Raw genomic sequence first — 20,537 nt, 5'->3', positions numbered from 1 at the left:
GCATTTTACTCCAAATTCAGATAGATGTACTGAAAGCCGCCCTCTCCAATAAAGAGTATCATATCATTTCAGAATGTGCGTTGTCCAACTTCTCAGAGACCCCAAATGCCATTCCCTCCTTGCACAATACTGTGTCAGATTCTGCTGATGTCATAAATTCTTTAAATCATCAAGGTTCAGAAGCTCATGAATATGAAGCTCAAAATGAACAAGCTTGGATTTCTATGAAGGTGTCTGTTATTGTTGGTCTCATTGAAATGTCGCTCCATTATGGCATGGCCCGGGATGCATCTCTCGCTACATTGCAGGTACTCCCATGACAATTTACACGGGTTATGTTTTTCCTTTTTGTCTTTTTGTTGCATCTTTCTTAAAGTTTGTAACACCCGTATATTTGTAAACCTTTTATTTTTTTTTTTGTAACAATATTCGTTTAATTATAAAAGCTGGGTGCAACTAGTTACATTTGCGACAATGCAACTAGTTACAACAATCCAACTAGTTCAAAACGATAAGTTACATATAAAAAGCTGGGTGCAAGTTGATATTAGAACATGGTCCAAACCCAGATTGTATAAATAAATACAAAACTGAGCTTTAACATGTGCATCTAATCCATCCCGAGGCTACTTTTATGGGTGCATTACTTGAATGTATACACTATAAACATATTGGCAAAGCTAAATGAATACATGTGGAGTTAACCTCGAAATCAAACTGAAAATGTTGAGAAAGAAACATTTTAAACTCAACTGGGGACATGACCGTGAAATGTGATTACATAGCCATGTGACATTATGTGGAAATTTGTAATTTCCTCACGCTATGTGAATTTAACTAATTTTTGGTCTCAGGTTAGTGGCTTATGGATACTTTACAAAGCTAATACTGTTGGAGAAGGTCTTCTCTCGGCTACTCTAAAGGGTTTCACTGTGAATGATGACCGTGAGGGGACAGAAGAAGAGCTTAGGCTTGCTGTTAGACAGCCCAAGAATGTCCGGTACCAACCAGATTATGAGGTTGTCAACGAGGACAATGAAAATGTTAAGGCAGATGTTGTAAAATATGATGAGATATTAGGAGTTCCAACAATGCTAATATTTGATGCTAAATTTAGTCAGTATACAACATCCTTATGCTTATGCATCCAGAGGCCACAATTGCTTGTTGCACTTGACTTCTTAATGGCGGTTGCTGAGTTTTTTGTACCTACAGTACGTGACATGCTGACTAACGAAGAGGATGAAAAGTCATCATTTTCTGTTGACGCGCTTGATCTAGACAAGTCAACTTTTAGTCAAACCGATGAGATTTTCTCACTCTCTCCTCAAAGGCCTTTGGTAGTCGAATGTGAAAATTTTGACCAGTATACTTATGATGGTAGAGGTGGTACTCTCTTATTAAAAGACGGAGAGGGGAAGATGATCTCTTCTACAAGCGTAGAAGCTATAATTTTTATTGGCAGTGGAAAACATTTGCAATTCAGAAATGTCACTATAAAGGTGTGTTTTGTTTTGCATTGGATGCTTGGTTGAACTTGTTATGTTGTGGTCTCCGATCCATCATGGGTCGGGTCCGGTTTAGACGAATAGACAGAATTAGGAGATTAAGCTGTTTGAGTTTTGGCCAAGCCCAAAAGCTCTAATCAGGCCCAGTTTAGTTAAAGGGTTAAACCCTAATTGTCTAGTCTATATATTCTCTCCTGTACTTGTAAGTTTGTATCACTCAATAATAAGAAAACCCTAGTTATCGACAGTGGACGTAGGTCATACACCGTGACCGAACCACTTAAATCCTTGTGTCTCTTTCGTTTATTCTTTCGGTTTTACTATTGTATTCGTGTTTGTGTGTGACTCCGAACCTAACAATTGGCATCAGAGCCTGGTTCTCGATTATACACACAGTTCCGCCGCCGCTGCTCCGCTGCTACAGTACCGCCGCCGCCGCTACAGTACCGCCGCCGCCGCTACAGTACCGCCGCCGCTGATTAGGGTTCCGCAGCTGCTGGTTCGTTTTTTCTGATCAGTTTCCAGTCCTTTTATTCCTTGGGTAGTTTGGTTGTTTGCTGTAATCAAAACTCAGTTTGGATAATGGCTGAGGATGGAAAGATCAAGATTGAGAAGTTTGATGGTCAGGATTTTGGATGGTGGAAAATGCAAATTGAGGATTTGCTATGTCAGAAAGATTTAATGGAAGCACTAGAAGAGAGGAAACCGGAAAGTATGAAAGATGATGAGTGGAAGGTACTTGACAGAAAAGCCATAGCTGTTATTAGACTCTCACTAGCTAAGAATGTGGCATTCAATATTGTAAATGAAACTACCACGTATGGTCTTATGAAAGCCTTGTCAAATATGTATGAAAAGCCTTCTGCATCAAACAAGGTATTTCTGATTAGACAGCTAGTTAACACCAGAATGAAGGAAGGGGCATCTGTTACCTCTCATGTTAATGACTTCAACACTATTATTTCTCGTTTGTCTTCTGTTGATATCAAGTTTGATGATGAAGTTCAAGCGTTACTCTTGTTATCCTCGTTACCCGAAAGTTGGTCAGGGACTGTTACTGCAGTTAGTAGTTCTTCTGGGAATACTAAGCTTACTTTTGAAGGAGTCCGAAATTTGATTTTAGGGGAGGACATAAGAAGGAATTCTGGTGAGACATCTAGTTCTATATTGAGCACCGAAGGGAGAGGTAGGAGAAGAGAGAGGTAATGGCAGGGGTAGGTCAAAGTCTAGAAGAAGAAGTCAGTCAAAGCCCAGAAAAGACATTGAGTGTTGGAATTGCAAAGAAATGGGGCATTTCAGAAACCAATGCCCTAACCCCTCAATTTCAAAAGAAAAGAAAGAATCTAAGAAGGAAGTTAATCTGGCCACCGGTTCAGATGATTCAGAAGGTTCAGAAGAGACTCTTATCTGCTGTGTTGAAGAATCAACAGATTCATGGATTATGGATTCTGGTGCATCTTTTCATGCCACTTATAGCACGAAGAAGATGAAGAATCTCCGAACAGGTAATTTTGGTAAAGTTCGTTTGGCTAATAATCATGCTGTTGATATCACGGGGATGGGGGATATTGAACTAAAAACTTCATTGGGCACCTCATGGACTCTAAAGGATGTTCGGGTCGTTCCTAGCCTTAGAAGAAAGCTAATTTCTGTTGGGCAGTTAGATGACCAAGGATATGATGTTATGTTTGGTGGGGGTCAATGGAAAGTTGTGAAAGGGAATCTTGTGATCGCCAGAGGTAAAAAGAAGGGCACTTTATACATGGTTGAAATTCCAGCTGATGGGGTAAATGCAGTGACCAGTGGACCGAGTCAGTCTAGTTTGTGGCACCAACGACTCGGCCACATGAGTGAAAAAGGGATGAAAATGCTCGTTGCTAGAGGAAAAATTCCAGAACTGAAGAAGGTTGAATCTGAATTTTGTGAACCATGTGTTTTCGGTAAAAAGAAGAAAGTATCTTTTGTGAAGACCGGAAAACAACCGAAAGCTCAGAAATTGGAGCTTATTCACTCTGATGTCTATGGACCAACTTCAGTCTCTTCTTTGGGAGGATCGCACTATTATGTCACCTTCATTGATGATTCGACACGCAAGGTATGGGTTTACTTTCTTAAAAATAAATCTGATGTTTTTGATACTTTTAAGAAATGGAAAACTGCTGTTGAATTGGAAACTGATTTGAAGGTGAAATGCTTGAAGTCGGATAACGGTGGTGAATACGTTAGCAAAGAATTCCGTGATTATTGTGAAGAGTACGGTATTCGGATGATCTTTACAGTCCTTGGCACTCCTCAACAAAATGGAGTGGCAGAACGAATGAACAGGACGTTAAATGAAAGGGCAAGAAGTATGAGACTTAATGCCGGGCTTCCAAAGACGTTCTGGGCAGATGCAGTTAACACTGCAGCTTATTTAATTAACCGGGGATTGTCAGTACCGTTGGGTTTCAAGACACCAGAAGAAGAGTGGAAAGGTAAAGCTGCAGATTATAAGCATTTGAAAGTCTTTGGGTGTAGCGCTTATGATCTAGTGAAAAATGACAAGCTTGATGCTAAAGCTAAAAAATATGTTTTCATTGGATATGGGTCAAACGAAATGGGCTACAGGCTTTGGGATTTAGAAAGCAGAAAAGTAGTCAGAAGCAAGCATGCAACTTTTAATGAGGCTGAGTTATACAAAGATAGAAACACTTCAAAATCAAGGGTTCAGAAAGAGCAGGTTGAATATGAAATTGATGCTCAGAAAAAGACAGTTGAGTCAGCTAACGAACCCGAGACAGAAACTGAAGAAACCACAGTTCCTGAATTTGAAGATGATGATATTGGTGGAAATGAAGAGTCAGAGGGAGTCTCTGACAGTGGGAGTTCAGAGTCTGAGGATGAACAGTCTTCACAAGAACCTGACCCGCCTCAGCACTGGGTTAGGAGGTCCACCAGAGTTTCTAAACAGCCGGTACTTTACAAACCTTCAGTTAATTATCTCCTTTTAACTGAAAATGGTGAGCCAGAGAGTTATTATGAAGCACTTAAGTTGAAAGATTCGCTCCAGTGGGAGCATGCTATGAAGGAGGAGATGAACTCTTTGAGTAAAAACAAGACATGGGTTTTAACCAAGTTTCCACCAGATAAAAGAGTTCTACAGAATAAATGGGCCTATAGAGTCAAGGAAGAACATGATGGGTCTAAACGATACAAAGCTCGTTTAGTGGTCAAGGGTTTCCAGCAAAAGAAGGGAATTGATTATAATGAAATATTCTCTCCAGTTGTGAAGATGACCACCATCAGATTGATCTTAAGTATTGTTGCTGCAGAAAATTTACATCTAGAGCAATTAGATGTTAAGACAGCATTTTTACATGGTGATCTTGACGAGGAGATTTATATGGCACAACCTGAGGGATTTCAGGTTGCCGGGAAAGAAAAATGGGTCTGCAAATTGAAGAAAAGCTTGTATGGTCTGAAGCAGGCATCTAGGCAATGGTACCTAAAGTTTGATGATTTTATGGTGAGAACTGGGTACAAGAAATGCGAGGCCGACCATTGCTGCTACTTAAAGAAGTTTAAAGGCTCATATATCATTCTACTTCTTTATGTAGATGATATGTTAATTGCAGGATTTGATATGAAGGAGATTCGCAAGTTGAAGAAACAGTTGTCTGATGAATTTGAGATGAAAGATCTTGGTCCAGCCAAACAGATTTTGGGGATGAGTATATCCAGAAAGAAAGATGGCTCCATAACACTATCCCAAGAGAAATACATAGGGAAAGTGTTAGAAAGATTCAGGATGAATGATGAGAAGACTAAACCGAGAAACACACCTTTGGGAAGTCATTTCAAACTTACCAAAGACCAGTCTCCCAGAACAGAGGAAGAAAGAACAGAGATGGCTAAAGTTCCGTATGCATCTGCTGTTGGCAGTCTCATGTACGCCATGGTTTGTGCACGGCCAGACATTGCTCATGCTGTCGGGGTAGTTAGTCGTTTTATGTCGGATCCGGGAAAGGAACATTGGGAAGCGGTGAAATGGTTACTTAGATACTTAAAGGGTACTTCCAGTTTGGGGTTATGTTTTAAGGGGAAGGATACAATTCTCAGGGGTTATTCAGATGCTGATCTGGGTGGATGTAAGAAGACGTTTAAAAGCACTACTGGTTATGTTTTCACAGTTGGGGGAACAGCAGTATGTTGGATGTCCAGACTTCAGAAAAGTGTTGCTTTATCAACCACTGAGGCAGAATATATGGCAGCAGCCGAAGCAAGTAAAGAATTAGTATGGTTGAGAACTTTTCTTGAAGAGTTGGGAAAGAAACAGGCAGAGTTCTTCTTATATTGTGACAATGAGAGTGCAGTGAAACTTGCGAAGAATCCAGTCTATCATTCGAAGACTAAGCACATCGGGAGGAGATATCACTTTGTCAGAGATTTGATCAGTGATGGTGTTTTCAGTTTGAAAAATATCTCAGGTGCTAAGAATCCAGCAGATATGTTCACCAAGCCGGTGATGCTGGATAAGCTGAAGCTGTGCAGAGCTTCAGCAGGCCTTCAGGAATAATGTTGAGAAGGCGAAGGGTAACTAGGAGGTGCAAAACCAGATGGGTTTTATTTTACATGTACAAGGCAATGCAGGTGAAGACATTTTACGTCTCCAAATGGGAGCAGGTTGAAATGTTTGACGCATCCAAGTGGTGGTTTAGAGAAGATGTCTCGAAGCCCAAGTGGGAGATTGTTATGTTGTGGTCTCCGATCCATCATGGGTCGGGTCCGGTTTAGACGAATAGACAGAATTAGGAGATTAAGCTGTTTGAGTTTTGGCCAAGCCCAAAAGCTCTAATCAGGCCCAGTTTAGTTAAAGGGTTAAACCCTAATTGTCTAGTCTATATATTCTCTCCTGTACTTGTAAGTTTGTATCACTCAATAATAAGAAAACCCTAGTTATCGACAGTGGACGTAGGTCATACACCGTGACCGAACCACTTAAATCCTTGTGTCTCTTTCGTTTATTCTTTCGGTTTTACTATTGTATTAGTGTTTGTGTGTGACTCCGAACCTAACAGAACTATCTCTCTGTTTTCTCTTTGTTCTTTTGAACTTATGATTTTTTTGTTGATGCAGAATGGACAATATTTGGATTTATGTGTTTCACTAGGGTCTAGCAGCAGTTACTCTGTTTCAGAAGATGATAATGTTTTTTGGATGAGATGGAGGAAAGTCCCTCTCCAGATGCTCAAGAAGAAACCAGTAAGAATTTGCCTTCTCCAGGCAATACAATGAGCAGACCCAAAGAAACATCCATTGAGTTGCAGGCGAACACACTGTTACGAATTTGCAATATTTAGAACAGGACTAGCTTAATAGTTTAGTTATTTTGTTGTTACCGAAACATGTGGCTGTAAACTGTTTTTGCATCTAGAAGATGGGTTTATAAAACACTAACCTCTGAGCATTAATTTACAGCATAATATTTGTAGGTTTGTTTCAATGTCTTTATATACACTTGTTTTGATCATTAATTTATACATCATAACATTTTTGTTTCCAAGTTTTATGAAACACTTGTGATGTTCATGATGCTATTGACCGTATGGCTGCTTCTGTTACAAGTCAAGTTTCCCTTTCGTTTATCAGTCTTATATGGTTATTTTATATTACTTTGCAGGTTATAAGTCCCGAGCTTACTTTCTATAATTCATCAAAATATGTAGGAGAGTCTCCTCTCTTCTCGAACAAGTTTTTGCATGCAAGATTGGATGCGTTCTGCAGGTCTCTCTTTCTCACCTTTATGAATGCTACTGATTACTTGAATTTCCTTTATAATTTTGGACTGTTTCATGTTAATGAAATGTTGCATGAGGTTGTAACTTTGTTTTAAGATTTAGTTTTTTTGTTCAATAATTATTGTGAAGAAGCCTTTAATGTCTATCTGCTGTCTGTAGGCTCGTGCTAAAGGGTGATACTGTAGAAATGAGTGCAAATGCTCTTGGTCTAACCATGGAGAGCAATGGAATCAGAATTCTAGAACCCTTTGATACTTCTGTGAAGTTCTCAAATGCGTCTGGAAAGACAAATATTCATGTTGCAGTTTCAGATATATTCATGAATTTTTCCTTCAGCGCATTACGACTATTCTTGGCAGTCCAGGAGGATGTCTTGAAGTTTTTAAGAATGACATCTAGAAAAATGACGGTTGCCTGCTCCGAGTTTGACAAGCTCGGCACATTTCGAAGTAAGTTAACTTTTTATTTAACTTGCTTTTAAAGTTGTTCTTTTGTTGGTAATTCCTTTGATGCTGATACTTTTCTTTTTTTATTGTTGGTGACTGTATTTCAGATGCCCACAACAACCAAACATACGCATTCTGGAGACCTCATGCGCCACCTGGCTTTGCTGTTCTCGGTGACTACCTGACAGCAATGTTGGTGAATCTTTGAAAATCTTGAATTTTAGTCTTTTACACCTAGTCACCTACAGTCATTAATTTTATCTTTTATCATTGCTTGCCACTTTTTTACAGTGACAAGCCACCAACAAAGGGAGTCCTTGCTGTGAACACTCGCTATGTACGAATCAAGAAACCCGAGGCCTTCAAGCTAGTTTGGCCTCCTTCTGATTCTCAAGGTCTCAGTCTCCTTGAGTTTGTACCAAGCATTGATGGGGCTGAAAGCTGTTCCATTTGGTTTCCTGTTGCACCAAAAGGATATGTTGCATTGGGTTGTGTGGTTTCTCCTGGAAAGACCCCACCTTCACTCTCTTCTGCGTTCTGCTTACATGCTTCTTTGTTATCTCCATGTGCACTAAGGGACTGTATCACAATCAGCTCTGGCAACACGTATGCGATTTTCTATCTTTAAGATGTTTCCTCACATGCATACTTTGTTCTTTGAGTGGTTTGTTAACTTTTTCCATATGTTGCAGAAAATCGTTTGACCTGGCGTTTTGGCGCGTGGATAATTCTCTCGGTACTTTCCTACCAGCTGATCATGGGACTTTGAATGTGATTGGTAGAGCGTATGAACTACGTCATATACTTTTTGGCTTCCGTGGAGCATCTCCAAAATCAATAAAGGGTTCAGACATCCAAGCACATTCTTCTGATGGTGATAATGTTCAACAAGAACGTTCATCAGCTGCAAATTCTGGCAGGCGTTTTCAGGCTGTTGCTAGTTTTTGTTTGATATGGTGGAATCAAGGTTCAAAATCAAGAAAGAAATTGTCAATATGGCGTCCTATTATTCCACCGGGAATGGTATATTTTGGTGATATTGCTGTTAGCGGGTACGTCATACTCGTATTAATAAACTCTTTCCATACCTTCTGTTTTTAACTTTGATATTGCACTTTGATTCTTACAGCTATGAGCCTCCAAACACATGCATAGTTCTTCCTGATGACGATGAGCCTTTTAAACCTCCTATTGGTTTTCAAATTGTGGGGCAAATAAAGAAACATAGAGGAGCTGAAAGTATAGCTTTTTGGCTGCCTCAGGCGCCACCTGGCTATGTATGCTTGGGTTGTGTAGCCTTTAAGGGGACGCCAAAGCAATCTGATTTTGATTCTTTGAGATGCATGCGCAGTGATATGGTCACCGGGGATGATTTTTTGGAGGAGAGCATATGGGATACTTCTGATATATGTTTCACAAGAGAATCATTTAGTATATGGGGGGTTGGTAATGAGCTTGGTACCTTCATGGTGAGAAGTGGGTTCAAGAAACCTCCTAAAAGGTTAGCTGCAAAGCTTGTGGATTTTGACACACCAACTAGTTCAGATGATACAGTTGTTGATGCTGAAATTAGAACTTTCTCTGCTGCACTTTTTGATGACTACGGTGGCATGGTATGCAATTTGGTTTTTTAAACATGTTACTATGTTTCATATTATCTGACATGAATTTAGCTCATAAGATTCTGCATATTGCTAGCTAGCATTTGACCAACTGCTGTTTCATATGTTTGGAATCACAGATGACACCATTGTTCAATGTATCTATGAGCAGTGTAGGATTTAGTCTGCATAGAAGGCCTGACTACTTGAATTCCACTGTCAGCTTCTCATTGGCTGCCAGATCATATAATGATAAACTTGAAGCTTGGGAGCCTTTCGTTGAACCCGTTGATGCTGTCGTAAGGTTATATCCTTCTCCTTGCTCATGCTAATTTTCTTTGATTTCTGCTGGTCTCTAAAGTTGTAGAAATCATATAAGCTTTAGTAACAGGTAGCTTCTTTTTAAAATGGCTTTAAAATAAAATTGTCAAGCTTGATTTCTATGACTAAAGGGAAATTTTAGCTTTTAACCTGGCTTACACCTAAACCATTTTATTCAATTGGGTTGGTTTTTTTTCTTTAAAGAATAGTTTTTATAATCATAGCTTATTATTTTAAAACTTAAAATGTAAAAGAGGTGTTGGTTGGTCAACCTGACCTGTGCTGCTGTGCGTTTTACCAATCCTCACCGACGCACCCATTTTGTCACATCTTGAACATGCAACTATTTTAGGGTTTGCTACCACCATACACACACACACGCACGCACACACACACACACACACACATATATATTATATTTATTATAGATTATGGATAGATGGTTAGATAGGTATATTTATTATTGAAACAAAGTTACTTTTTATCCGTCAAACACGGTGAAGTTAAGCTATGTGTTCACTGTGAAGATTCACGATTTGAGCATTTAGGTCCAAATTGACCCAGATAGTGTAACCCTTTAATATTTTGTTTTTCAGATTGGATTAAGTTATTATCGAATGAATCAAATAGTCCCAAATTAATTGAATAGTGATTTCATATTTACACACATTATACTAACGTAATTTCAAGTAGTGAACTGTGATAATGCTTAAGCACTCGTACGTACTAGTGTTTATGCAGTTCTCTACTCGTATTGAAAGACTCTTCACTTCTGTACATTACAATGGTTTCAAATCACTTTTGTCAACTCATATACCTTGTTTCTAGCTTAGCGCTTGAAAGTCAACAAATGAGCTCTACATACTAGAATTTTATACATACAATGAGTTTTTGTTGGTTGCTATGTACAGGTATCAGAATGATGCCAATGCCCCAAGTGCTGCATCTCAGTTACGACTGACATCTACAAGGGAACTTAATCTTAATATAACATTATCGAATGCTAATATGCTTATTCAAGCTTATGCCAGCTGGAATAATCTTAGCTAAGTTCATGAACCCTCTGCTGTTAGGGTAATTTTCTGGTTCTCTTTCCGGTTATTAATTTTTCATCTTGTGTGTACTGGTAGTCCTGTATTATTAACTGACTTTTCAATATATGTTTCTCTTTATCAGGAGGCAATATCTCCATCTGGTGGAACACCAATCATTGATGTTCATCACAGCAAAAATTATTTTGTTATCCCTCAAAATAAACTTGGGCAGGATATCTATGTTAGAGCTACTGAAATCAGGGGACTTCCACATGTAATCAAGATGCCATCTGGGGAAAAGAAGCCTTTGAAAGTACCAGTTTCTAAGAACATGTTGGATTCTCACTTGAAAGGAAATCTATTCAAGAAACTCAGATCAATGGTGACAGTAGTCATTTCACAGGCACAGGTTTGTTCCTTTGTTTATCTTAATGAATTTTTTTTTCAGTCAAGGTATCAAATGTTTTCATTAGCCAGTCTGACATAGGGACGTGAAACTATCCTTCCCTTTCAGTACACATGAAACTAGTTATGATTATGAAAGCTGTTTACATTCCACTAAATGAATCCGTGTAACACAGTATATATTTGGGCCATTGACCAAATATCAGGAAAATATGAATGTAAACCAAATTGTCAAACATAGATAAATGATACACAAAATCCCTATTTCATGGCCCTCCAGTACGAGTGATTATTATAAACTGGTAGTGGTATTTGTGCATTTTTGGAAACTGTTCATTGAGTTGTAAACACACTTTTTGTTTGATTATTCTTCATGTGAATTTCAGGATTCACATATTATTATCTTTCCGTGATGATCTTACATGTTTTTCTTTGCAGTTTCCTAGAGTTGAAGGACTGGGTTCTCATCAATATGGCATTGCTGTCTGTCTAACTCCTGGCCAAAGTTTGTCCCTTCTTGGTCGACAAAGTGCACGCACAAGCGGTGCAAGCTCAGATAGTGAAGAATCCTCTAATCTTGACTTGGTTACATGGAATGAAATATTCTTCTTCAAAGCAGATCCACAGGTTAGTAATTGGTCTAATAAACACTGAAGACCAATTAATCTTTCACTGAACTCTGATACTAAACCTACTCTAGAACCTTAGATGATGGTTTCTTATTTCATTCATCTGCTGTATTATTATCCATCATCCCCGGTGTTAGCCAAATTTGTATCTTCTTTAAAAACTGTGTTTCTTTTTCCTTTCTTTGTTTCTGGGCTCAGAGCCATATCATATGACATTATAGACAGATGATCAAGATTCTACAGGTGCAATCAAATTAGCATTACTGTCTTTCAAATGACTGTTCACTTTTCTTTTTTATGCAGGATGACTATATGGTGGAGTTTCTAGCAACTGACATGGGGAAAGGTAATGTATATAACTAAGAGTCATGCCTGTTCGGTTTTAATCTACATACTAGTCTTGAGCATTTTAGATATGATTAGCAGTTGACGATTGCCTGCCATTGGTATCCTTTTAGCAGCATTGGTATGATGTACCGTGGTTCTATTGCGCACATCTGGTTTGCTTGACTGTGCACTAAATGAATTGTGCAGCTTTAAAAAACAAGCCACTAATATTTAAATAATGCAAATTACATGAAGGGTACATATGTTCTGATTACCACATTTAGGCTTACCTTTATTTTTCTTATAGGTGTTCCTGTTGGATACTTTTCTTCTTCTTTGAAGGAGCTACAAGGAACCCTAGATAATTCTACAGGGAATGGTTTTAAGTGGCTTGAGTTGTCACCGGTTGACTCAACTGTGAGATTCTTGACACTAATTATTAAATACCTTGTTCCATAGTTTGACTGAATACTAGTTAAATCCGTATATTTGTTCTTGATATTTCAGAGAACAACTCAAGTAAAAGAATCCAAAACCACACATGGAAGAATACAGTGTGCTGTGTTTCTCTCACCACGATCAGGAGCATTAAACACAGGAAAAGGCTTTATTGGGGAAAGAAATTCTGGTTATATACAAATTAGCCCTACAAGAGAAGGCCCCTGGACCACAGTGAGGCTAAATTATGTTGCACATGCTGCTTGCTGGCCGTTAGGCAATGCTGTTGTTGCAAGTGAAGAAATTGTGGAGGATGGCAATAGATATGTGAATATCAGGTCTTTGGTCTCAGTTTCTAACAACACGGATTTAGTACTTGAATTGAGTCTCCATCTTGATGCTCACAATGAGAACTTGGATACAATAGATGATGCAAGAAAGGATTCTCCAAGTAATGAAATAAAGTCAAATGATGTACAGGACCAGATCTTCATTGGAGAATTGAAACCTGGTGAAAGTCTTCCACTTCCACTTTTTGGACTTGTCAATTCTGGATATGTTCTTCAGTTTAGGCCTTCTGCTCTGAATGATGACAAGGAATATTCATGGAGCTCTGTTATGGATAGACATATGCTGTCAGAAGTTGTTGATATCCCCAAACAAACGTCTGGTATTAATGTCTCAAGTCTGAATGAGTCTGAAGAACTTATATACTGCTCAGAGATAAGTGGCACATCATCAAATAGGTTGCATGGAATGTGGTTTTCTTTGGCAATTCAAGCATCTGAACTATCAAAGGACATCTCTTCTGACCCTATTCAGGATTGGAATATTGTGGTGAAATCTCCTTTATCCATTACCAACTATCTTCCTCTGACATCTGAATATTCTGTTCTCGAGATGCAACCAAATGGTCATTTTCTTGCATGCGCTAGAGGTGTATTTACTCCAGGAGAAACTGTGAATATCCTGAACGCTGACATTAGGAACCCTTTGTATTTTTCACTCCTACCACAACACGGGTGGCTGCCAATACATGTGAGATATTACATTTTTTTTTCTACAAGTGAAATGATTTTTATTACTGTTGAACTTTCCTTACCGTGTTATCTTTTGTAGGAGGCTGTGCTTATATCTCATGCTTCTATTGATCCGGCAAAAACATTAGGTTTAAGAAGCTCCGTTTCTGGGAGGTCTGAACATTTTCTTCTAACTTCTTTTTTCTTTTGCCTCATTATTTGTCTTTGTTGTTGGTATACGCAGGGTTGTTCATGTAGTTCTTGAGCAGAACTTTGAAGTTGAAAGACCTTTGGCACCCAAGATTCTAAGAATATATACTCCATATTGGTTGACAGTTGCGAGATGTCCGCCACTTGCATTTAGGCTTGTAGATATTTCCTCAAAGAAAACAAAACCTAAGGTGTTACTCCCTTTCAAGTCAAAAAAGATTGATGAAGTGATTTTAGAGGAGATAACCGAGGAGGAATTTCATGATGAATATACTATTGCTTCAGCTCTGAATTTCAAATTGTTGGGCATGTCGGCATCTATTAGTGACAACGGAAGTGATCATTTTGGGGATGTTAAAGATCTTTCTGCACTTGGTGACATGGTATTAATGTTTCTTCTCCACTTACCAGTGGTTTGTTTTTTTTTTCTGGCTTTTCATGCAAGTACTTCTTTCACTTGTTTAGGATGGTTCACTGGGCATATCTGCTTATGATGCATCCAAAAACTGCATGCAGCTCTTTGTATCTTCTAAACCAACCTCGTATCAATCTGTTCCAACAAAGGTTGCTGACAGTCCTTTAAAGATTATTTTTTCTTTTTTGTTATCTTTAACTTTCTCCAAAACTTACTTTTCATTGTCCTCTAGGTAATTACTGTGCTCCCATATATGACGTTTACTAACAGGCTTGGTCAAGATATTGATGTGAAGCTAAGCAGTGAAGATCCGCCAAAACTGTTGAAAACATCGGACGTACGAGTGTCCTTTGTTTATCGTGAGACTGAAGAACCTAGTAAACTGCAGGTACAGACTAAATGAATGCATAAGTGCATCTAAATCCAATTTATTCCTCATTTTGAATATGCTACTGAATCTTTTCTTTGTATCGACTTTTTTGGTAGATCCGAGTTGAAGGCACAGAATGGTCATTTCCTGTTCAAATAGAGAGGGAGGACACCATATTTATTGTTTTGAAAAAGGAAGACGGCACTCAAAATATTATAAGGACCGAAATTCGAGGCTACGAGGAGGGATCACGTTTCATTGTTGTATTTCGTCGTGGACCAAAAGATGGCCCCATTAGGTACCGCATTTATAACTTCATATATTTATAAACATTTTCATACTTTTATCTTATTTGTGAAAATCGCGTCTTAACAGGATTGAAAACCGGACAACTAGCAAAGTAGTAAGAATTCGCCAGTCTGGTTTCAGTGACGATGCTTGGATCCGATTAGAGCCTCGTGCGAGTACTAGATTTTCATGGCTTAACCCTTATGGTGAGAAGTTTATAGATACTGAGGTGCACAGTGGTAATCAGGTTTCAGTATGTAAACTGAATATGGACAAGTCAGGAGCTTGTTTAGAATGTGAAGGAACAGGGCTACTCTTTCATGTTGTAGAAATGGGTAATATCAAGGTTGGTAGGTTTGTGGATGACACATCAGCAGGATCACATTCAGGTGGACTTAGTAGATCTTTGGCAACTTTTGAAAACTGGAGGACTGCCAACATGGCACCCACAGAACAGGAAAATGCAGCTCCTTTGGAACTCATTGTCGAGTTGGGAGTTGTTGGGGTTTCTCTTGTAGACCATAGGCCAAAAGAGCTATCTTATCTTTACTTAGAAAGGGTTTTTCTATCCTATTCAACTGGCTATGATAGTGGGACCACAAGCAGGTTGGTGTTTTTGACTTTAAAAAGTATAATCTGTTGGTTACAAATATATTGACAAGTTATGCTCGCTGGTCTAATAATGGCAGGTTTAAGCTTATACTAGGTCATTTGCAGCTTGACAACCAACTTCCTTTGACATTAATGCCTGTACTTTTGGCACCTGAAGAAGCATCTGATACGAACCACCCGGTTTTCAAAATGACTATTACAATAAGCAATGAGAACGCTGATGGTATACAGGTCTACCCATACGTCTACATACGGGTAATGTGCTTCTTGCTGTCTTCAAACTTTCCTGTATGCGGAAACTAGTTCAACGCATAATAATGTTTTGGTGTTGATATTATAGGTGACTGACAAAATTTGGAGATTGAACATTCATGAACCGATAATCTGGGCGTCTGTTGAGTTTGTCAGAAATCTTCAACTTGATCGCATCCCTCAAAGTTCAAGTGTGGCACAAGTTGATCCGGAGATTCGTGTAAAGTAATAGTCTACTTTTGGGTCCAACTGAACCTTTTGATTTTAGTTTGTTGAATATGTTCAGTGAACAGAGACTGATCAATTAAGCAAATCAAATGGTAACACAATATTTTTTTCTTCCCTTTTTTACAGCTTGATAGATGTTTCCGAAGTTCGACTGAAGTTATCTTTAGAGACTGCACCAGCTCAAAGGCCTCATGGAGTTCTGGGTGTATGGAGTCCCATACTATCAGCAGTTGGTAATGCATTTAAACTTCAGGTTAGTCAGTTTAACTATTGAACCACTCTATATTCTAGTGGCATTATAAAAACATGCTACCAGCATTAATTCATAATACAAGCATATTTTGTCTCCAGATCCATCTGAGAAAAGTAATGCACAAAGACAGATACATGAGAAAAAGCTCAGTTGTTCCCGCCATTGGTAACCGCATCTGGAGAGATCTTATCCATAATCCTTTGCATTTAATATTTTCGGTGGATGTGTTGGGTATGACAAGCTCCACACTGGCTTCTTTAAGTAAAGGATTTGCCGAGCTTTCCACAGATGGCCAGTTTACGCAACTGCGGTCAAAGCAGGTTTGACCTTTTCATTATGTTTTCTCAATAGTTTTAGTCTTCTTCATGGTGTATTCTGGAAGCTATATTCTAGCTAATAACTTATGGGCCCAGGTATGGTCAAGAAGGATAACTGGGGTAGGGGATGGATTCTTACAAGGGACGGAAGCTCTTGCTCAAGGTGTTGCTTTTGGGGTGTCTGGTGTATTGAGGAAACCTGTTGAAAGTGCGAGACAGAATGGGCTTATTGGGCTTGCTCATGGGCTTGGGCGGGCCTGCCTGGGATTTGTGGTACAACCAGTTAGTGGTGCACTGGATTTCTTCTCATTGACTGTCGACGGAATCGGTGCCAGTTTTTCAAGGTGCTTAGAGGTTATTAACAACAAGACTATCATACAAAGGATAAGAAATCCACGCGCCATTCGTGCAGACAATGTCCTTAGAGAATATTCTGAAACAGAGGCAGTTGGACAGGTATTATTATTATAACCACAGTTCAAATATTTCTAGTTAACTTGATTACGTATTTATAGATCATAAATATTTTCTTCCCTCCCACAAAGGCTGTATTCTTAATAGTTAATAGCAATGAAGTTTATCCCCTGCGAACAGCATTCTGTCAACAAGAAAAATAATAAAAACTTAATAAGTATTTGGTGGACTAAGTTATTACTTCTATTTTTGGCCCCACTGAGTCCTAATCCCTAGGCCTGTAAACGAACCGAGCGTTCAATGAACCGTTCTTATTTAAAAAACTAATGAACATGAACAATATTTTTTGAACACGTGTCTCGTTCGTTCATTTATGTTGGCGAATGTTCGTTTACGTCGTCCATTTGTGTTCGTCAGTTTACCTTTGTTTGTTTGCGTTTGTTAGTATATTTATTTAAATTTTTTAGGCTCATTACAATTTAGTCCAGTTTTAATAAATTTAGGCACAACACATTGTTGTTCACATTTACTTTTGATTGGTTTTTTTACCTCATTTATGTACGTTCATCTATGTTCAGTAACATCAGTTATGATCGTTTGATTACATTCGTGAACCATTCGTGAATATAAACCTTTCGTTCAGCTAAGTTAAATGAACGAACATGAACATGGCAATAGGTTCCTTTCTTTTAACAATTTCAGACTGTACATATATGTTTCCATAAAAAAATAATAATTTATTTATATTTTCCTTTACAGATGATACTGTATCTCGCAGAAGCCAGTCGGCGGTTTGGATGCACTGACATATTCAAGGAGCCATCAAAGTTTGCATGGTCTGATCTATATGAAGACCATTTCATTGTTCCATATCACAGGATTGTTTTGGTAACTAGTAAACGAGTCATGTTGCTTCAGGTACTTTTAAGTGTTAATTAATCTAAATTCAATTGCTTGTTTTTCATATCTAAATCACAATAAACTTTATAAAACTTGTATTCTGCACGGACAGTGTTTGGCTCCTGAAAAGATGGATAAAAAACCATGTAAAATCATGTGGGATGTGCCATGGGAAGATCTCATGGCACTTGAGTTAGCAAAAGCTGGTAATCCAAAACCGTCTCATCTAATCCTCCATCTCATAAAATTCAAAAAATCAGAAAGCTTTGTTAGAGTCATCAAATGTAGCACTGAAGAAGAATCTGATGGAAGTGAGCCACAAGCTGTTAAAATATGTTTAGCAGTGCGTAAAATGTGGAGATCCTATCAGTCTAGCTTAAAAAGCCTAACACTCAAGGTAAATAGATAAAATCATATGTGGTAATGTAGCATTCTTGATTCAAGTATAATATAAGTAGGACCCATATTGGCCTTTATGTGCAGGTCCCTTCTAGTCAGAAACATGTGTCATTTGCTTGGAACGAGAGCGATTGGAGGAATTCACGTAACCAAAACAAATCCATCATAAAGTCGAGAGATTTCTTGTCCCCTAGGTTCTCTTCCGATACAGGAAGTTTTGTTAAACACGCAATCAACTTTACAAAAGTCTGGACCAGTGAACAAGAATTGAAAAGCCGTCACACATTATCCAAAAATACTGTAACCATCTCAACCATTCTAATTTCAGTTTGTTTGCCAAGTTGTCACATATTAATCACTCAATCCCCTTTGTTGTCAGGTTGTTGAAGATACAATCATCTGCAGTATCTGGCGCCCAATCTGCCCAGACGGGTATCTTTCTAAGAACAGTTTTAGTCTGTTGGCACAAATTAAAATTTAATAAAAGAAATGTCATAAAATAAATTTGGTCAACTACTGTTTTGTAGGGGTGTGCATGAAACCGAAAAAACTCATTCGTAACCAAAATAACCAAACCCACAAAAAAAAAACCGACAGTTGGATTTATGTTTCCATAAAAACCAAACTGTCTGTTCAGTTTCAGTTTTCATGTAACTAAAATTGAAACAACCAAAACCAAACTGAATTCATAGATTTAATATATTATGATTTTGAACTTTTAAGTTATTTATAGAAATATAATAAGTAGTGTAATCCAAGTATTTTAGGCCGAATGTATCATAAATATGTAAATGCCCCATTAATAATTAACAATAGATTTAAGCCTAAAATTTTACGGCCAAATTCATTATGTTTGGCCAGTTTTTTCAGCCCAAAAGTTTCAAGCCCAATCGGTAAACCGAACCGAACTCACACCAAAAACTGAAAAAAACGAAACCGAACAGTTTTCGAAAACTGAAAAATTGAACATCTGTTTTTTGGTTCCGGTTTGAGCCAAAAACGCATGCATGCCTCTACTGTTTTCATTTATAGCTTGTTCTAAATGTAACATATTTTAGGTGATGTTTTCATTTGAACAATAAGATGTTGAAATTCAAGAAGCTGCTTTTGGGAAAACATAAGTTTTGTTCTTTTGGCCAATAAACTTTTCTTAATAGGATTCTCTTAGATTCTTTATAGGTTTGAAGTTTCAGAATATCTTTGTTAAGATGCTGCTATATATATAAACTAATCACATACAAATGCATTTTCAGCTATATATCAGTTGGTGATATAGCGCGTATTGGAATACATCCTCCAAATGTTGCCGCAGTGTATCAAAACACATATAGACTCTTTGCACTTCCAGTGGGCTATGATTTGGTTAGTACTTATAACTTTTCAGTTTTCACAAACTCTTGCAAAAGAAAGTTTGATGCTGTTTTATAGACTCTGTTTATCCTCTTTTTATGATGCAGGTTTGGAGAAACTGTGCTGAGGATTACACGAGCCCAGTATCAATTTGGAGACCGCGCGCACCCGAGGGTTATGTCTCTGGTGGTTGTGTGGCTGTATCCGGTTTTAATGAGCCGGAACCCGATGCTGCGTACTGCATGGCTGAATCAATTGCTGAAGAAACCACATTCGAAGAACAACAAATATGGTCTGCACCTGACTCGTACCCGTGGACATGTTGCATTTATCAGGTACGTAGTCCGGCTCTTCATTTCGTAGCATTGCGTCAGCCTAAAGAAGAAGCAGGATGGAAGCCTATGAGAGTTGTTGATCGATCATCAGAAGCTTCAACATCATCATCATCATAAGTAGGTTATTGATGTTACTGTTTATGTTTAGAAAAAAAACTGTCGTTTTTTGAAGCATGTACAAAAACTTTTGGTGCTGTTTTGGGGTTTTTGGTTTTGGTATAGGAGTGAGGTGAGTGTTTAATGAAGGGAATAAGTTTAGAACAGAGCTGCAAATGGTGTGTAGATATTGGTTTTAACATGCAACAAGAATATGTTTTTACATCTCTAAAAGCACGAGCAAGCTAGAGTTTAACCTAGAGTAGTCGGGCCATACTCGAGCCCTGTAAAACGTGTCGTCAACTACAGTCAGAGGTGCACATTTTTGGCTTTTTCTGCAAACCGGTTACGGGCTGGGTCAAAATAAGTCAAAGCTGGTTGGGTTGGAATTTGGAAATGGGTTAAAAAGGTCAATTGATTGGGTTTACCGGTTAAGGAGGCCAATGGGCCAGGACTTAGTGGTGCACAGGGCAGGAACCGGTTTCAATGTATAGGTTTAGAGTCAGATCTTAACCCTTACGGGTTGGGCTAGTTTCTAACTGGTTTCTACCAAACCGCTTTCAATACCGGTTTTGGTTCTGGAACTTGTTTTT

At 38.4% G+C, this 20,537-nt stretch overlaps 1 protein-coding gene across 1 annotated transcript in view; it reads left to right on the top strand.

Moving 5' to 3' along the window:
• LOC143613621 (uncharacterized) overlaps positions 1 to 20,308 on the top strand; it is a 32,284-nt gene extending 11,976 nt beyond the window's left edge. The window contains 34 exon segments of the mRNA XM_077087284.1: positions 21 to 308; positions 855 to 1,502; positions 6,624 to 6,696; positions 6,699 to 6,814; positions 7,168 to 7,271; positions 7,445 to 7,734; positions 7,839 to 7,923; positions 8,023 to 8,337; positions 8,424 to 8,783; positions 8,861 to 9,344; positions 9,473 to 9,636; positions 10,565 to 10,727; positions 10,830 to 11,096; positions 11,531 to 11,719; positions 12,025 to 12,067; positions 12,356 to 12,465; positions 12,556 to 13,524; positions 13,606 to 13,679; positions 13,750 to 14,098; positions 14,181 to 14,279; positions 14,363 to 14,518; positions 14,617 to 14,798; positions 14,876 to 15,394; positions 15,478 to 15,655; positions 15,741 to 15,877; positions 16,007 to 16,133; positions 16,232 to 16,453; positions 16,547 to 16,906; positions 17,624 to 17,782; positions 17,877 to 18,161; positions 18,248 to 18,463; positions 18,543 to 18,595; positions 19,417 to 19,525; positions 19,621 to 20,308. Of these exon segments, the coding sequence (XP_076943399.1) occupies positions 21 to 308; positions 855 to 1,502; positions 6,624 to 6,696; positions 6,699 to 6,814; positions 7,168 to 7,271; positions 7,445 to 7,734; positions 7,839 to 7,923; positions 8,023 to 8,337; positions 8,424 to 8,783; positions 8,861 to 9,344; positions 9,473 to 9,636; positions 10,565 to 10,727; positions 10,830 to 11,096; positions 11,531 to 11,719; positions 12,025 to 12,067; positions 12,356 to 12,465; positions 12,556 to 13,524; positions 13,606 to 13,679; positions 13,750 to 14,098; positions 14,181 to 14,279; positions 14,363 to 14,518; positions 14,617 to 14,798; positions 14,876 to 15,394; positions 15,478 to 15,655; positions 15,741 to 15,877; positions 16,007 to 16,133; positions 16,232 to 16,453; positions 16,547 to 16,906; positions 17,624 to 17,782; positions 17,877 to 18,161; positions 18,248 to 18,463; positions 18,543 to 18,595; positions 19,417 to 19,525; positions 19,621 to 19,965 (8,238 nt within the window). The 3' untranslated portion in view covers positions 19,966 to 20,308.
• Positions 20,309 to 20,537: the final 229 nt, after the last annotated feature.

The sequence above is a fragment of the Bidens hawaiensis genome, unplaced genomic scaffold (assembly GCF_021521415.1).
Source record: "Bidens hawaiensis isolate Kalapana, Puna unplaced genomic scaffold, B.hawaiensis_p1.1 tig00037807_1, whole genome shotgun sequence".
In the NCBI taxonomy this organism is placed as follows: domain Eukaryota; kingdom Viridiplantae; phylum Streptophyta; class Magnoliopsida; order Asterales; family Asteraceae; genus Bidens; species Bidens hawaiensis.
Note: the sequence above shows the minus strand (reverse complement) of the source record. Positions and strands in the feature narration are given on the sequence as shown.